We start from the raw sequence: 16,666 nt of genomic DNA, 5'->3' as shown, positions 1-16,666 counted from the left end.
TCCATATATAATCCATGTAAAACAGACTCATTTTTTGTCTTAAATTTATTTTTTTGTCTCCAAATTTTAATTTCTTTCTTGAGCACTAAAACAATTTTTTTTCCTTAAAAAACGAGCATATACTAAATATCTGTATATTTTTTTTATACCGTGATAACCTTATAAAAAAAAAAATCATCAAACCTAATTTACTGTATATATGGAAAAAATTGGAACACAAATTTTGATGACTGAAAAAATAAATACTATTTTTAAAAAAAAAACTTGCCATAACATGAATAACAAGTTTCGATGAAGAATACATTGGAAATCATGTCTCAATAATCTATATGCAATTAACGAAAAAATAAAAACGAATTTGAGAAAATTATGTAACTCTTATTTTCATCGAATATTCATGACAATGAATTTAAAAACTCTTTCTATATGCAGTTGAAGCTTAGGTAGAGCCCTATCTTTTTTTTATCCACCAAGCTAAAACTTTCAGTACAAAATACTCAGAGTTGAAGCTTAGGTAGAGCCCTATCTTTTTCTATATCCACCAAGCTAAAACTTTCAGCACAAAATCTCCAGATTCAAAATCATTAGGACACCTAAAAAAAACCTCCTCTAAATTTAAATTAGCTAGTTTGCGAATTCAAAGGCCTTTTGAGTATAATTCCTGAAGATTTTGCTTGAAAAACTTACTTCTCAAACTCCATTAACAGTGAAGCTGCTATCTCTTACATTATCGTCTGCAAATGCATCTTCTGAGTTTGACAGTCTCCTAGTGGAAACAATCTCAAATTCTCCCTCTTTTTACCACCATCCTCTTTCTACTTGAAAGTGTTCATAAGAGACAATCATTGATAAGAGAGTAGTGATCCCCCCCCCCCTTTTGTCCTGGCATGTGATATATATATATATAAAGACACATATTCTATCCTATTAATTTTTTAAAATGCTTGTTAGTTGATGAAACAAAGTCAAATATTTATTTAATCATCAGAATGATACTTATTTAATCATTAGACTGACCAGAAAAAGAGAGGGGAGACGTGTTGTAGATTAGAAAAAGGTGTTTTCCAGGTTGACAGGGATACCCCTGGATGCCATCAATAGGTACTGACCAAAATCACTAGGTCACGTTTGGTTTTGAAATTGAGACGACACACCTGAAATAGAATTCCATTTTCGACTCCACTTCCATATAAAATTTACCGTTGGGGTTGCTAGGGATGGTTGTTTCAGATTTTATCAACGGCGTTTCTAGAATTGGCTGTTTCAATTTTTTCTAGGTCTGCAGTGGAGACAAAAACATCCCTATTTTCTGAGACTCTTTTTTGTTTTCTTCCAATAGATTTTCTTTTTGGATATTTTAACATTGTGGTTGGATTAAGAGGTTTTTTTTTTTTTTTTTTTTTTTGTAGTTTTGATTCAAATGGATCTCATGAAACTTGGATGCAAACAAGGTGTTTGATGAAATGCCTTAATAAAAATTTTAGCTCCAGATAAGATTATAATATTAGTTTGATGAAAAATTAGTAATTATAGATTGATAGCAAAATTATAATATTAGTATTATAACGACTCTTTAGCAATTAAATACAAAATAATAACAATATTGTAAATGAATATTTTTTATTATTATCTTGGGTAAGGATATTAAATGTTAATGCATGTATAAAGTTCATGTTCTAATTGTTAATTTCTCAAACTATAACAAGTGAAAAACAAACTAAATTACAAGATATTATTACTCATTTTTGGACCTCACGTACTGAAAATGGTGTGTATCTTTTTTGAACCATATGCAGGAGTGTAGCTCATGTTGCTAGAAAATCGACAAAAGCGGAGAAGAAAGCAATGTTTTTTTTTAACACTGTTTGAGCTGTTTTCTGCCCTCTTTATCCTTCTCATTTGTTGTTAAAATCGTCAGGTTTCTTAGACTAACTATAATTCTTCATAATGCTAAATTCGTTCCTTTTTATCTTGTTTTTAAGGTTGGATAAATATCTCAGAATTTGTATTTTTTTTAAAAAATAATAATTCTAGTGTTGTCACAATTTTTTGTTCCAACTTAGGCTCTGATTCTGACTTGGTTTCGTACAATATCTGACCATCCTAGCTATATTTTGTCACTCATGACATGTTGTAAAATTGATCTACACCTTTATTGGGTCTTAAGGATCACTGTTCTTAGGGCAGACTCCCAATCAGATTTGGATGCTAGACATTGTCAGATCAAGAACCTTTTTGACCAACTAGATTCCTACTAGATTCTGTTATCTAAAAATATTTTATCTCACTTTGAATCCTTCATCAAAGTTGTAGTCTGGGACACATAGATGAATTTGGGTTTTTGAATTGCTTGATTTCAATATCAGAAGTTTAAGATATTCCTGTTTGAAATCTAGCGTGAAAACATAGAATCTTGCCGTGAGAAGGTTTCCAGCCGAGTTTGGTTGCAATTCTGTTATTCAAAATGAATTTATCTCATTCTTTTATCTTTCATGAAAGTTATATCTCTATAAGTGCAGATGAATTTGGGACTCTTGAATCGCTTGATTTCGATGTCAAAACCTCATAATATTCCTGTTTGAATATCTAATGTGGAAGTAGAGAATTTTACCGTGAGAAGGATCCTGGCCTGAGTTTTGCACTAAAGACTCTATTTCTATCACAAATTTTGTTGATTTGTTCATAGGTCATACTCTTAGTCATATCAGGATGCTCGGCATTGTCAATATCTGTCAGATCAAGAAAACCTTTTTAACCAACTAGATCTTTGCTAGATTCTGGTATCTAAAACGATTTTATCTCACCTTGAATCCTTCATCAAAGTTGTATTTCGGGATAAGTAGATAAATTTAGGCTTTTGAATTGCTTGATTTCGATATCAGAAGCTCAAGATATTCCTATTTGAAATCTAGCATGAAAACATAGAATCTTGTTGTGAGAAGGTTTCCAACCGAGTTTGGTTGCAATTCTGTTATTCAAAATGAATTTATCTCACTTTAAATCCTTTATCAAAGTTGTAGTCCTGGACATGTAGATAAATTTGAGCTTTTGAATTGCTTGATTTCGATATCAGAAGCTCAAGATATTCCCGTATAAATATCTAGTGTGAAAGAAGAGATTCCTGCCGCAAGAAAGATTTGTGCCCGAGTTTGCAAGGGCACAATTGCAAGATGCTTAAAGTTTGAAGACCTTTTGCAGGCCAATTTGTAGCTTTTTTTTTTTGGACCAAGGACAAAATGGGAAAGGAGCTAAAATAAGGAAGTTGATTGAAGATAAAATTAGAGAGAAATTTTTCCAGATGAAGAATTAAAGAACAGGAATTCGATCAGAAAAGGAAAATAAGGGAGCTGATCACGTTTTGCTCTCATTTTTAAGATGCCGTACTAACTTTTGTTTTAACACAAATTGCACAGCCCCTTCATGAAGATATAATTAACATAACACTGTCCTTTGTTATTTTGAGAACAACCCCTCCCCTCGGCTAAGTTCTTTCCTTTTTCTCTACAAATTCATGTTGTTTTCCTTTATCATCATGCTTGATTTTTTGGAGTTACAGACCACGTTTTTATTACCTCAGCTCAAAGGAAACAACTGGTGTCTCATGGTCAGAAGGAAAGAAAGGAGCCACACCATTCTCTAAAATACTGGAAAGAAATCAGATATGATCACAAAATCAGAATTAAAATATTTTGGTTTCCTATTTCTGCTTACCCGAGATTACACCCTAGAGTTAATGTAATATTTTTTTCCTAAATAGAGTTGCGTTTTAGGTTATAAGCCTCCTCTGCTAGGAGAAGTGGGGGGACAAAAAAAAAAAGAGAGAGAATGGAAGCAGTACAGAAAAGAGGAGAAAACAGAGAAAACAAGAGAAAACAAATATGAAAAAAGAGAAGAGAAACAAGAAAAGAAGCTGGGAATGCCTTTCGGGTTGCTCCCTTTTCTGAAAATAAAATCTGTAGAACAGGGGAGAAGAAAGTTTAAATAACTAGTAGAGAGAGAGAGAGGGATGAAGATTGTAAAGGTTAAAACTCATGAGACAAACAGAGAATAGGGGGAAAGAGCTGGAACAGACGGCAACACTGATTGACTAGCTAGTAAGCCTTCAACAGCGTTATAGCTCCTTCGTCTTCCTTCAGAACAGGGGAGAAGAAAAGTGTAGATAACCATTAGAGAGAGAGGGATGAAGATTGTAGAGGTTAAAACTAAGGAGAAGAATAGAGAATAGGGGGGAAGAGCTGGAACAAACGGCAACACTGATCGACTAGCCAGTAAGCCTTCAACAGCATTGCAGCTCCTTTATGTTCCTCCAGGCTGTTCTCTTCACCTCTTTTCATGCACTTTCCTTTGTTTTTGTATTGTTCAAGTGAAATATAATTCACTTGAACATTAGCCGGGTCTTCTTTAAATGCAATTTCCCTCTTGAATAGTGTTTTGGCGTGTAAATGCATCATCCATGTATAATGGTTTATCATTTGTACTGTCGGAGTGTTTGTTTTAAAAAAGCATGCAATGGTTTATCATTTATGCTTAATCACTGGAGCGTTTTTTGTAAAAAAATGTTTTCTTGTGTGTTGTCTATGGCCAATACCTTAACATATTTTGAATTTTCTCTTTTAAAAAAAAAAATATTCGAAGTTTAAAAGAAACATATGTTTTAGTATGGATTTCGTAAACACAAAAATTATTTTCTTGCATTCTGGATTTTACAACATGCTTGTAAAACTCCAAAGGGTGTTGACCAATATTTCAAAAATATAAAAATTTTATTTTAGGGGAATTTATTTATTATTCACCACTAATGTTTGGATAAAGAAATCCCTAAGGAATAAATATCCAAAATATTATTGGGAATAATTTGTTATTATTGACTGTTAATATTTGGATAAAGAAACCATAAGTGGTAAATATCTAAAATAATTTTCAAGGAATAATAAGTCATCACACATCCTTGAAAAAAGCCTCAATTATAATTGAGGACATTTCAACTTTTGACTCCATGGTTTATGAGTCGTGAATGTTTGAAACACCAAGGCAAAACGAGGCTTTTAAAGTGTTTTGAATTTCCTTAGCTTTCTAAATTTTTGTCCTTCCTCCTTACGATTTACGAGTCGCAAACTCTTGAAATACTAAGAGAAAAATGAGCTTTTAAAGCACATGGAATCTCCTTGGATTTCTATCTCAATAAATTTAGTTTGAATCAAACACAGATTTTAAAAAATCTGCATTGGTTCTCCTTGGTACTTTTTAGACATATCTAAGGGTGTGATCCACATTGATCAAAGGTTCTCTCTTTTTAGATTTTGAGTCCAAGTTTGTTCATCATAGCAAACTTAACCTAGGAAAACTGATGGGATTAGAAAATACCAACACCATAGCAATTATAAAGCAAACCAAACACCAAGCAGTTTACCTTAGGTAAGGCGTACTAGGAGTGTTAATACCTTCCCTTTACGCAACCAGTCCCTTGCCTTAGAATCTCTGAAAGACCAATTAGGGTTCCTAGTGACCAATTAGGACTCCTTTACATAAAAATAAACAAAAACCCCGAAATCAATTGAGGGTCCCGCTTCCCTACGCTCCGCCGCGAGGGTGCGACCTAAAAAGAGTAATTTTCTTGTTCTTGTAACTTAAAGCATTTCTATTCTTTTTTAATTTTCCAAACAAAAATTCAATGATTTATAGCTATTCAGCAAGTAGTAAAATCAAGTGGTCTAGAAAATTAAACTTGTTCTTGTAACTTAAAGCATCTCAATTCTTTTTTCTTTTGTACAAACCCTTGATGCTATGCACGTTCACATATTAAATCATTGAATTATCAGATTAAAATATTGATGAAGACTTAGGTGCAATAGATGATCATGTCATATATTGATGAATTAAAATGAAAGGGGAGCTCTTAGCATATTTTATGATGATTTACATTGAAAAAGAGCTTGCTGAAGATATTTGTAAACCATCTGGGTAAAAAATCATAAATTGACTAGTTTTATGTAAAACAAAAATTCATAATTCTCAATCGAGTTGTCAAAAATTCTAAAAATTTGTGTGTAGCCTTTTAATATGATGCATTAGCTTAAGTTAAAATTTTAGAATTTTTTGAGAAATTCTAAAATTTGATGAAAAATCACAATTTGAACAATTTTATGTTATCGGACGTAATTTTCAATCTGATAATCAGATTGAGCTGAAATTTTATGAGGAATCTTAAAATATATTGAATAAAATCTGGTTAAAATTTTAGGATAAACAAAGCTTATAAGTGCTAACAAAAAAAAAAAATGATCGTCAAATAGAAGCAAAAAGACTCATTAAGGGTAAAATGGTTATTTGCCATTAAAAAATAAAACAAATCAGCTCTTCCTTTCTTTTATACATTGCTGACTGGGCAGAAGCAGAATAGAAAAAGAAAAAAGAAAAAGAAAAAGCGAGAGAGAAAGAGAGAAAAGTAAGGGGAAAATATAAAAAAAAAATCCATGGAAAAAAAAATAAGAGAAGTGAGAGAATAACTTTGTAAACTTATAAAGTCCAACTTATAAAACATTAATCTAAGGAAGAATCAAGTGAAGGAAGGAGGAATTGAGAGAGGGAAAAAATTAATTACTTTGTTTTCCAGTTGACATGGGATTGTTATTTTATCCCGGTTGAGGGATTGTTACAATATTGATTTAGATTTGATTATAGGTGAATTATATTTTACAAAACATCGAAGGATGTAACTTTAATAGTTGATTTATTTTTACTTTCACTTTAATTTTATGTACTTTTAAATTTATTTTTTAATATTTTAGGTAATGTATTTAAATTAAGACTTTACTATTAACTTTACAAATTCATGTACATGAGTTAATAATTAATATTGAAAAAAACAATTTATATATTTTTTTTAGTTATTCCTGGCTCCACCGTTGCATATATATATATATATATATATATATACATACACATATACACACACATATACATATGTGTGTGTGTTTGTGTATATATAGGTGTCCACGGATCATCATCTTCTCAACCTATCTACTGTCCATACTCAAGAAAATGGAAATATTCCAGCGAATCCTCCTATCAACCAGCTGCCTCCTATTGGCGGTCTTTATGGTGGATTGCAGCCCCCCGGAGAGCCATATCAAATGTTCATCAACAAACACAGACTGCACCATCACAAACTCTTATGGCACTTTCCCTGATCGCAGCATATGTCGAGCAGCAAACGTGGCATACCCCACCACAGAAGAGGAGCTGATTTCAATAGTAGCAGGAGCGACGGTGGCCGAAAGAAAGGTGAAAGTAGCAACTCGTTATTCTCATAGCATCCCCAAACTAGCTTGCCCTGATGGCCAAAATGGATTGCTTATAAGCACCGATTACCTCAATCGGACACTGGAAATTGACGTTCAATCGATGACAATGACCGTAGAAAGTGGAGTCACTCTGAGACAGCTTATCAACGAGGCTGCCGAGGCTGGCCTTGCATTGCCGTACTCGCCATATTGGTGGGGCTTGACCATTGGTGGCCTATTGAGCACGGGTGCGCACGGCAGCACATTGTGGGGAAAAGGGAGTGCACTTCATGATTATGTGGTGGCACTAACAATTATTAGCCCTGGAGGACCGGAAGATGGTTATGCTAAGGTCCGGAGCCTCGACGAGAGTAATAGTACTGAGCTCAATGCTGCCAAGGTCTCGCTTGGAGTTCTTGGAGTTATTTCGAAGGTACGTGAGGTGTTAATTATCTCTCTTTTTTACCTTCATCCTGTTCATAATCTACCGAGGCGTTACATGAGTGTCCCTTTGGAAAGTTGTCGGCCACAGAACGGAAACTATTCAGTCTAGTTAACTACTACTTTATATACTTCTTAAATAATTATCCAATAAATTAATTTGAATAGTTCCAATAAAATTGTCTAAATATCAAAATTAATAAAAAAAACATATGTAAACTTTGTGATACGGTGATTAAAACAAGAATTATCCAATATTTATTTCTTAGCGTAAAAGAAATCAATGAGTTTACTTGATAATAAAAGAAAGAAAGAAATTAGATATATACCACACAAAAGACTAATTAAATTAGGTGTGTGTTTAATGATATGGTAGGAGATGCTTTCCAATTTAAAATGTATTTAGCAACTCAAATTAAAGAACAACCTATATCATTAGATTTTTGGAGTCTTTTCTTCCCTGGGTAGAGAATTTATTATGACAGGGCAGGCCCATGTAAGCACGCATGTAAAATATGATAATTACAACGACCCATACTTTCCACCGCTGGGTTGCATTTCAAGTTTAATCACCTCAATTAATATAATTGGTTTCCTTCTTTTCATTGTTGGATTGCATTTCAAGTGAATGACTTGAAGTCATATAATTTGGAGATTAATGAGAGTGTTCAAATAGTTATTTTTTAAAGTATTTTTAATTTAGTAATATATTAAAATAATATTTTTTATAAAAAAATAACAATTTAAAAAATAAAATTCTTTATATATATATATATATATATATATATATATATATCTTATAAGTGTACCTCAATCAATGGTGAAGTCACGTAAATACAAAAAAGGGCAATTGTTTCCTTAATTCTTTTTAAAAAATATTTTTTATATTAGGATTTTAATATAGTAGTTTGGTGAGGGTTTGATACACATAAAGTGAAAAGTTATTGCGTGTGTGTGTATATATATATATATATACTAAATATTTCTTTTCTTTTTATAAATAAATTAATTAATGTTTAGTCAAAAATATTATTTTTGACATCTCTTGTATTGACAGAGTAGATTATTGAAATTATTTAACTAAGATATCATAATTCACTATAATTATGGATTAATTATTTAATTGACGTCTTTTATTTTACAATGTACATATATTGGTTGTCATTTTTTATCACAAATTTCTTTATAATTAATTGTTAATGAAATGCTTGGAGTTAGGAGAGGGCATGCGTTTAAATCCTATAAGTTACATCTTTTCTCTCTTGGTATTTTCTCTTATTTCAAACTAGAGTATAGTATTAAAACTTGTTTCACATATTTTACTTAGTGAGCTCATACAACTTTTTTGTGTGTCTAGAAATAATTTAAATGTCTAGAAATGATTAAGTATAGTTTAATCAACATATTTATTATATATATACAGATATGAATTGAAATGAGTTTTGATGAACTAATGTGTATTTTTCCATGAATTTCATATGAAAAATTTAGAATTATTGTGTAACTCAACTAACTTTATTATTATGTAGTTGTGTTAATTATTATGTAGACACTAATGATAATAATAAAAAAAAAACTCAGCAGATTCATGAATTAAATTAACATGTCATTATACAAGTATTTCAAGCGTAAACCCTTGATGATGAATAATCATTTAAAGTTTAAGTTATGTGACTTAATTAAGTTCAAAGAAAAATTATATTTAAAATTCATATAGTATTTATTAGTAATTTATCCCCTCATAAAAAAAAAAAACTTTGGCTCCACCACTTACCTCAATGACACATGGAGCAAAGGAAGAGTTGCAATGGACACATTTTGTTTGCTGGGAGTAGAATATAGAACTAGTCGAGTAACCTTTCCTCTGCAGCGAGGAACAAAGTTTTTTTTTAACAGAAAAATTAAAATGGACATTTTATTAATTTTTTTTTAGAAAAATAAATAAATTTAAAAACCATGTACATATCTAACTAAATAAATTGTTAATATGTGTCTCATTATGGGTCATAATATTTCTATTAGAAAAATGAGAGCAAATATTTTTCTAACATTGTTTTTTGAAAAAAAAAAATCATAATTATAAATAAAGAAGCTCATGCATGCATCTAATTAAATCAACTAAGAATCATTGCAGAAAACAAATATTGGATTTTTAATTCGACCTACTTTTCTACGGGCAAGTGCTCACACTGATAAAATTATAAAAATAAAAATAAAATATAGATAAGCTTGATATCCAAAGCCAAAATTTTCATCTAATGCACAAGTGTATTTTGCTTTGTCGCAAAGCTTATCCTTTACCACAAAATAGTTTTTTTATCCCTCAAAATAAAGTAAATTTATATAAAGCACAAAAAGAAATCATGGAAGATGAAATTAACCTTTGAGGTTTTACAAATTAATCATAGTTGGTCCAGGTCAATTAAATATGTCTTTGTCTTAATTATGTCATTCAATATGTTTTAATTTCATTATTTAAAAAGTTTTTGTACATTATGAATCAAATTTCAGACTTCGTACCATAATTTTTTTTTATATGAGGGAAAAAAAAAACGATTTGATCCGTAGCGTAAGTGAGCTTATTTTTTTCTTAACTTTTAAAAATTATTAAGAACAAATATGAAGATAGTAAAAAAAGTTAATTTTAAAAAAAAAAAACATTAAAAGAAAAAATTCAAGTCAACCCAAGATTGCATAACCTCACATAAAGAAAGCGAAAAAAAGAAGAAGAAGAAGCATGGAGACCAATTAAAAAATATCAATGCTGAAATACAAAAATAAAAATAAAAAACTAAAGTCAATCTACATTAACCTTTGAAGCTTGTAACTCTGGCCATAAGATTGGGACTAACCTTGTACAAGAGGAAAAAAACAATGAAGATAAATTCTCAAGAAAAAAAAAATCAACAGATTAAATTGGAAAAAAAATGCAATAAAAAAGAATTTAAAACAAAACAATAAAAAATAAAAAGAATGAGGAACAAATTAGACATAAACATAAATTAAAATGAAATTCTTAGGGATAAAATCAAAAACAAAATTTAATTAGTAAAGAGGTAAAAAAATATTCAAAGAATGAAGACCAAATTTGACATGAAAATCAAATTAAATGAAATTACAGAGATGAAATTTAAGAAAGAAATTAATGAAAATAAGATAAAAACAAAACAAAACATATATTAATAAAAAAAAAATGAGAATTACATTGGATATAAAAAACAATAAATTATAGGACACAACTATATTTTGGCAAGGAGAAAAAAGAGAAAAGAGGAAGGAAAAGAAAAAGATTCATTGAGGCGCAACCGTAGCTCCATCGCACACACATATCTCACCATAGCATAGAGGATGTTAGTGTGCTTCAAACACCACCTTTTAAGGCAACATCTGACCACAGGATACTGTCACAAGTGTTCACTCGCTAGCGTGTGCTACAAATACCTAAGCAACCCTTTTATTTTATTAATATTTTATATTTACCAAAAGATCAAAGTGCCTTCTTAGCCCTTTTAAGAATAAAAAAAAAAATTAGAAGATGAAAAAAGCCCCTGCAAGGAAACTTTAATTTTTTTTTTTATCCCTAGGGCAATTAAGTAATTTTATTGTGCATTAAAAAAATGAAATTTCTATAAATCCCCTCTACCAACCTTTTATTACAAAAATATATAAAAATACCAAAATACCCCTGGCTATTAATGAATAAGACATAACTTCTTAGGGATGATTTAAACATTTTACTTTGTATATAATCGAACAGAAGAAAACACCTCTTGGCATCAACTTTAAAAATTTTGGTTGCAATGGTAATGAAGTCATTTTACCGTGTATAACATACGTGGAAACAAAAACATATTTATCCCTAATGTATATGGTAATGATAAATAAACACCAGTGAAATAACAAAAATACCTGTAAAAACTATTTAATTAGATGGTTTTGAGATGAATAAAATGGGAAAAACAATGTGTACTGTAAACAATGTTTTTCTCATCCCTTTTAAATTTACTTATAATATTTTGACCTTCCCATGACTCTATGAGTTGATGAAACATAAAATTCAATAGTATACACTAGTTAGATTGCTCGCACTACATTGTGGGTATTCATAAAAAATATCAATGAATGATAGTGAAAAAACAATATTTTGTAAGATAAATGGCTTGCATGTTACTACAGGCCAATTTACAAACAATATAAATCGTTATGATAGTGACAGATGGAAGTTAGATTTGTGAACATCAAGCCAAACCCAAGCAACCTTGGGTCTTCCAACCATGTCAGGCGCAACTGCCATGAGTCTAATTATAATAATAATATTAATAATATTAATAATTTCTAATTTTACCACTAAAATCAAGTCAATGGTTTTTTTTCAACAGTAATAATTTTTTTTCAAATTTATTAATAATATTAAACATGTGTAACCCAAGTTCTTATAGTTTTTAATTCTACCCTTCAAATCAAATTTATAGTTTTTCTTTAATAGTAATAATTTTTTTTTCAAATTTAATAATAATAATAATAAGAACAACAACAACAACAACAACAACAACAATAATAAAACTCACGTTCCTTAGGTCTAAGTTCCCTACTAGACCCTAGTAACAGATCTAAGGAACTTGGGTCTAGGGTCCCTGCCAGACCCAAGTTATTTGAATCTGGTGCACAACCACACCCAAGTGACTTAGATCTGTTGGTGCCAGGCCCAAATTCTTTGGGTATAGCTTCCCTTGCCTAACCCAAATATCATGGGTTTGGTGCCCCTACCAAACCCAAGACACTAGGGTCTGTCAGTCATGCCTGACCCAAGCACCTGAGGTGTGGTTACTTTGTCAGATCCGAGCACTTAGAGTCTGGAAAATATACCATATAACATACATGAAAAAAAAAACATATTTATCACTATCACATTCTTTAGATTTTTCGACGGAATTTTCTGTCGATGTTTGTTCTATCATTCCGTTGGTAATTAATTTACCAACAAAATTACTGACAGACATACTCCGTTGGTGAATCTTTCGTCGGTAATTTTTTATCCGTCAGTAAGTTCATTGGTAATAAAAAATATTATTACCGATAGATTTACTGATGGAAAAAGCGAGCAAAAAAAAAAGTGTCAGTTTCATTCCGTCAGTATTTCCCTTGGCAAAATACCGTATGTAATTATGTCGGTAATTGTTTAAAAATATTTTTTTAAAATATATTTTACAAAACTATAAAATAATTAAATTAATATAAATCAATACTCTATATTACTCAAAATGCTTGAAAAAAAAACTCAACTCAAACAAATTTGCAACAAATAAATAACATGAAAAAATAAATTCATCTAAAACAATTCATATGAAAAAAAAAATTAAAAATCCTATAAATAAATCAACTAAAAATTGATCTCATATGAAAAAAAAAAATCCTACACCAACATTCATACAATTATTAAGAACATAAACAATTAAAAATAAAATAAAAAAAACAAATATAGTGAAAAAAAGACTAAAAAAAAAATCTTACCTTAATGTAGTTGCAAGTGAAGCTAAGAAGAGAAAAAAAAAACAAATTGGTAAAGTATACTAATTAAAAAAAAAAATTGAGAAGAAAAAAGAAGAAAGGAGAAAAAGACATACCTGAGCATGGAGAAAAAGAGAAAAAGTTGAGGCAAGAAGAGAAGCAAAAAAAAAAGAGAGAGGATATTAATGTTTTTTACATATGGGGAAAAGTAAGAAGAAGAAGAAAGGAGACGATCCTGTTGTGAAATTAGAGATTCTAGGCTTTTTATTGGGGCGTTTTACTTATGGTTTTACCAATGGATAATTAAATATTAATATTTTTAATTATTTTATCGGTGATTCCGTCTATAATACTTAATTTAAAATTTGAATTTAATCAAAAAAATTTTAGAAACCGCCAAATATCACCGATGATTTTTCAATCTGTCGGTGATTCCGTTTGTAATATTTAATTTAAAATTTTAATTGAATCTAAATTTTTCAGAAAATCACCAAATAACACCGATTTTTTTTCAATCCATCGGGGATTTTGTCTGTAAAGAAGAGTAATTAACAATGCAATTGACAAGTGAATAATACCGACGGAATTTTCCATTGGTGATTCTCTTTATAATTGACATGATGAATAGTGTTCACAGTTTACCAACAATTTTACCAACGGAATTCCCTCTATTAAAAATAACATATCATCATTTTTTTTCTTTGTTTTAATTTTTTTATCACTGTAATTCCCTGGTATATACAAAGAGAATGTATCTGTTGGTAAAATCCGTTGGAAATTTACCAACGAAAATATTCCCTTGATATTTCTATTTATATTTATTAATTTTCTAGTTGTGTATCCCTTATATATATATATATATATATATATATATATATATATATATATATGGTAATGATAAATAAACCATTTTGAAATATCAGGAACACTGTAAAAACTATTTAATTAAATGGTTTTGAGATGAATACAATGAGAAAAACATTGTGTATCAGTAAACAACATTTTTCTCATCATTTTAGATTTACTTATAATATTTCGACCTGCACGTGACTCTATGAATTAATGAAATATGAAATTCAATAGCATACATACTTCAATATGCATTTTAAATTTGGAATTTCAGGGAAAGCTTGAATGCAAATCTCATCACAGATTGTGAAGAATCTAGGATTCGTAAAAATATTAAAAAAACAAGTATCGGTTTTGTCAGGTTACTCTGCAACTGCAACCCCTCTTTAAAAGATCCATTTCCTATGTGGTGAAGAAAGATACTGACCTGGGAGATCAAGCGGCTAGCTTTGGGAGACAACATGAGTTTGCAGACATAACGTGGTATCCTAGTCAAGGCAAGGCAGTCTATCGAATTGATGACCGGATTTCTTCTAATACCTCCGGCAATGGCCTATACGACTACATCTCCTTCCGCTCTACTCCTTCTCTCGGATTGGCCGCCATTAGAGCTACAGGTTTGCTACTATACTGTATATATGTGTTACCCATACACAAATCGATCCCTTAAGCATTTTTTATGTCGAGCAGCTGCATTGCCATATGAGTAATATTTTCCCCTTTTGATTTCGTTATTAGAGGACGCTCAAGAATCCTTGAAAGACCCTGATGGGAAGTGCGCCAGCGCAAAACTAATTACATCCACCCTCGTGAACTTGGCTTACGGACTAACTAACAATGGTACTTTTCTTTCCACCTAAGTAATTTATATTCATACTTCTGCTACTAAATTGTTGTGATTGTAGACTTCGATTGATTTTCAGGAATAGTTTTCACGGGCTATCCTATAATTGGGTACCACAATCGCCTACAGTCGTCAGGAACTTGTCTTGATAGCCCTGAAGATGCATTGATCACGGCATGTCCATGGGATTCAAGAATTAAGGGCGAGTATTTTTTCCAAGTCACATTCAGTATCAGCCTGTCAGTTGTGAAGAGCTTCATTCAAGATGTGCAAAACCTCGTCAAACTGGAGCCTAGAGCATTATGTGGCCTAGAAGTATACAATGGTATCCTCATGCGCTACGTGAAGGCATCAAGTGCCTACCTGGGCAAGGAAGATGATGCTTTGGATTTTGATATGACATTCTACCGAAACAAAGACCCGACGAAACCTAGACTTTATGAAGACATATATGAAGAAATTGAGCAACTCGCAGTGTTCAAGTACGGAGGTTTGCCACATTGGGGAAAGAATAGAAACCTAGTGTTCAACGGTGCACTCAGGAAATACAAAAATGCTGGAGCATTTCTGAGGGTAAAGGAGATGTATGATCCACTGGGGCTCTTTTCCAACGAGTGGATGGACCAAGTCCTTGGACTGAGAGGAGAGGTGAACATATTAAAAGAGGGCTGTGCACTGGAAGGATTGTGTGTATGCTCACAAGACACTCATTGCGCACCAAGAGATGGCTATCTCTGTAGACCAGGGAAAATTTATCAAGATGCAAGGGTTTGTGCCCTTGTTAGCACTTCTGAGCGGTAACGATGACAGGCTATGGGTCTGTCACCGGCGGATGGATTGATGGATCATGGCTCTCTAAACACTAAAATAAGAACTACTATACATACACTAGTACAGTACCGTCACCGCCTTCCGTTTAGCTGCTGCTACTTTACCGTTAAACATGCGCTAGCAGTGGTGGGATTAATTGCAATAAAATTGTCTAGTTTAATTTTTATATAAGCGCACAATATATGTTGCATACATGTTTATTCCTATTTAATTTCATAGTATAAATTCGTTGTTGCTTGTTGCTTGTTGCTTGTTCTGCTAAGCAAGGACAATAACTGGAGCTAGATCCAAGTAGAATATATTAAAGATACCCAACTTGTTATTGAACAACTTAATTTAAGAATAAATTTAATGAAATTTCTCTTTTATTATTTTTTTGAAAGGTAAAACTATAATATATAAAAATAAGGGACATGTTCATGGTAATTATCTAACCGATTGAGGGCATGTTTATTGCTTCGTCTGTCTCGACAGTGGTGATACATAGGAATTAGGCTAATGCAATCAATTTATGGACCAATTCTTTTTTCAGTATTTATTTAACGCTCAGGATAGAATATTTTCAAACCATTGCCGAATTTAATTTTTCTTTTATTAATAAATTGATACAAGACAAAATATCGAATCAGATATAAAAAGGAATAAACAAGAGAATATCAGCATAGATCATGCCTTTGAAACTCTGTGACTAGAAGATGGGTGAGGCAGCACGCCAGCAAATACATCCTTCGCACGTTCCGATCCTGACCTGAAGCGCTGCTAAGTATTTCCTTATCATTTTCAGTTTGGTTTAATTTCTATTTATAAAAATAATTAAATTAAAATTTTATAAAATATAAAAAATAAAATTAAAATCAGTTCCAACAGATCAATTTCGATTCGGTTCGGTTCGGTTATTTTATATCAAAAA

At 31.2% G+C, this 16,666-nt stretch overlaps 1 protein-coding gene across 1 annotated transcript; it reads left to right on the top strand.

The window, feature by feature from the left end:
• Positions 1-6,979: 6,979 nt before the first annotated feature.
• Positions 6,980-15,927, top strand: LOC118063448 (probable L-gulonolactone oxidase 6). Its single transcript, XM_035077488.2, has 4 exons — positions 6,980-7,716; positions 14,443-14,698; positions 14,820-14,921; positions 15,005-15,927. Exons 1-4 carry the CDS (start codon positions 7,042-7,044, stop codon positions 15,724-15,726), a joined length of 1,755 nt encoding a protein of 584 aa, XP_034933379.1. The 5' UTR covers positions 6,980-7,041; the 3' UTR covers positions 15,727-15,927.
• The last annotated feature ends 739 nt before the right edge of the window (positions 15,928-16,666 follow it).

The sequence above is a fragment of the Populus alba genome, chromosome 2 (genome assembly GCF_005239225.2).
Source record: "Populus alba chromosome 2, ASM523922v2, whole genome shotgun sequence".
NCBI lineage: Eukaryota > Viridiplantae > Streptophyta > Magnoliopsida > Malpighiales > Salicaceae > Populus > Populus alba.
This window is presented reverse-complemented; position numbering and strand designations above follow the sequence as displayed.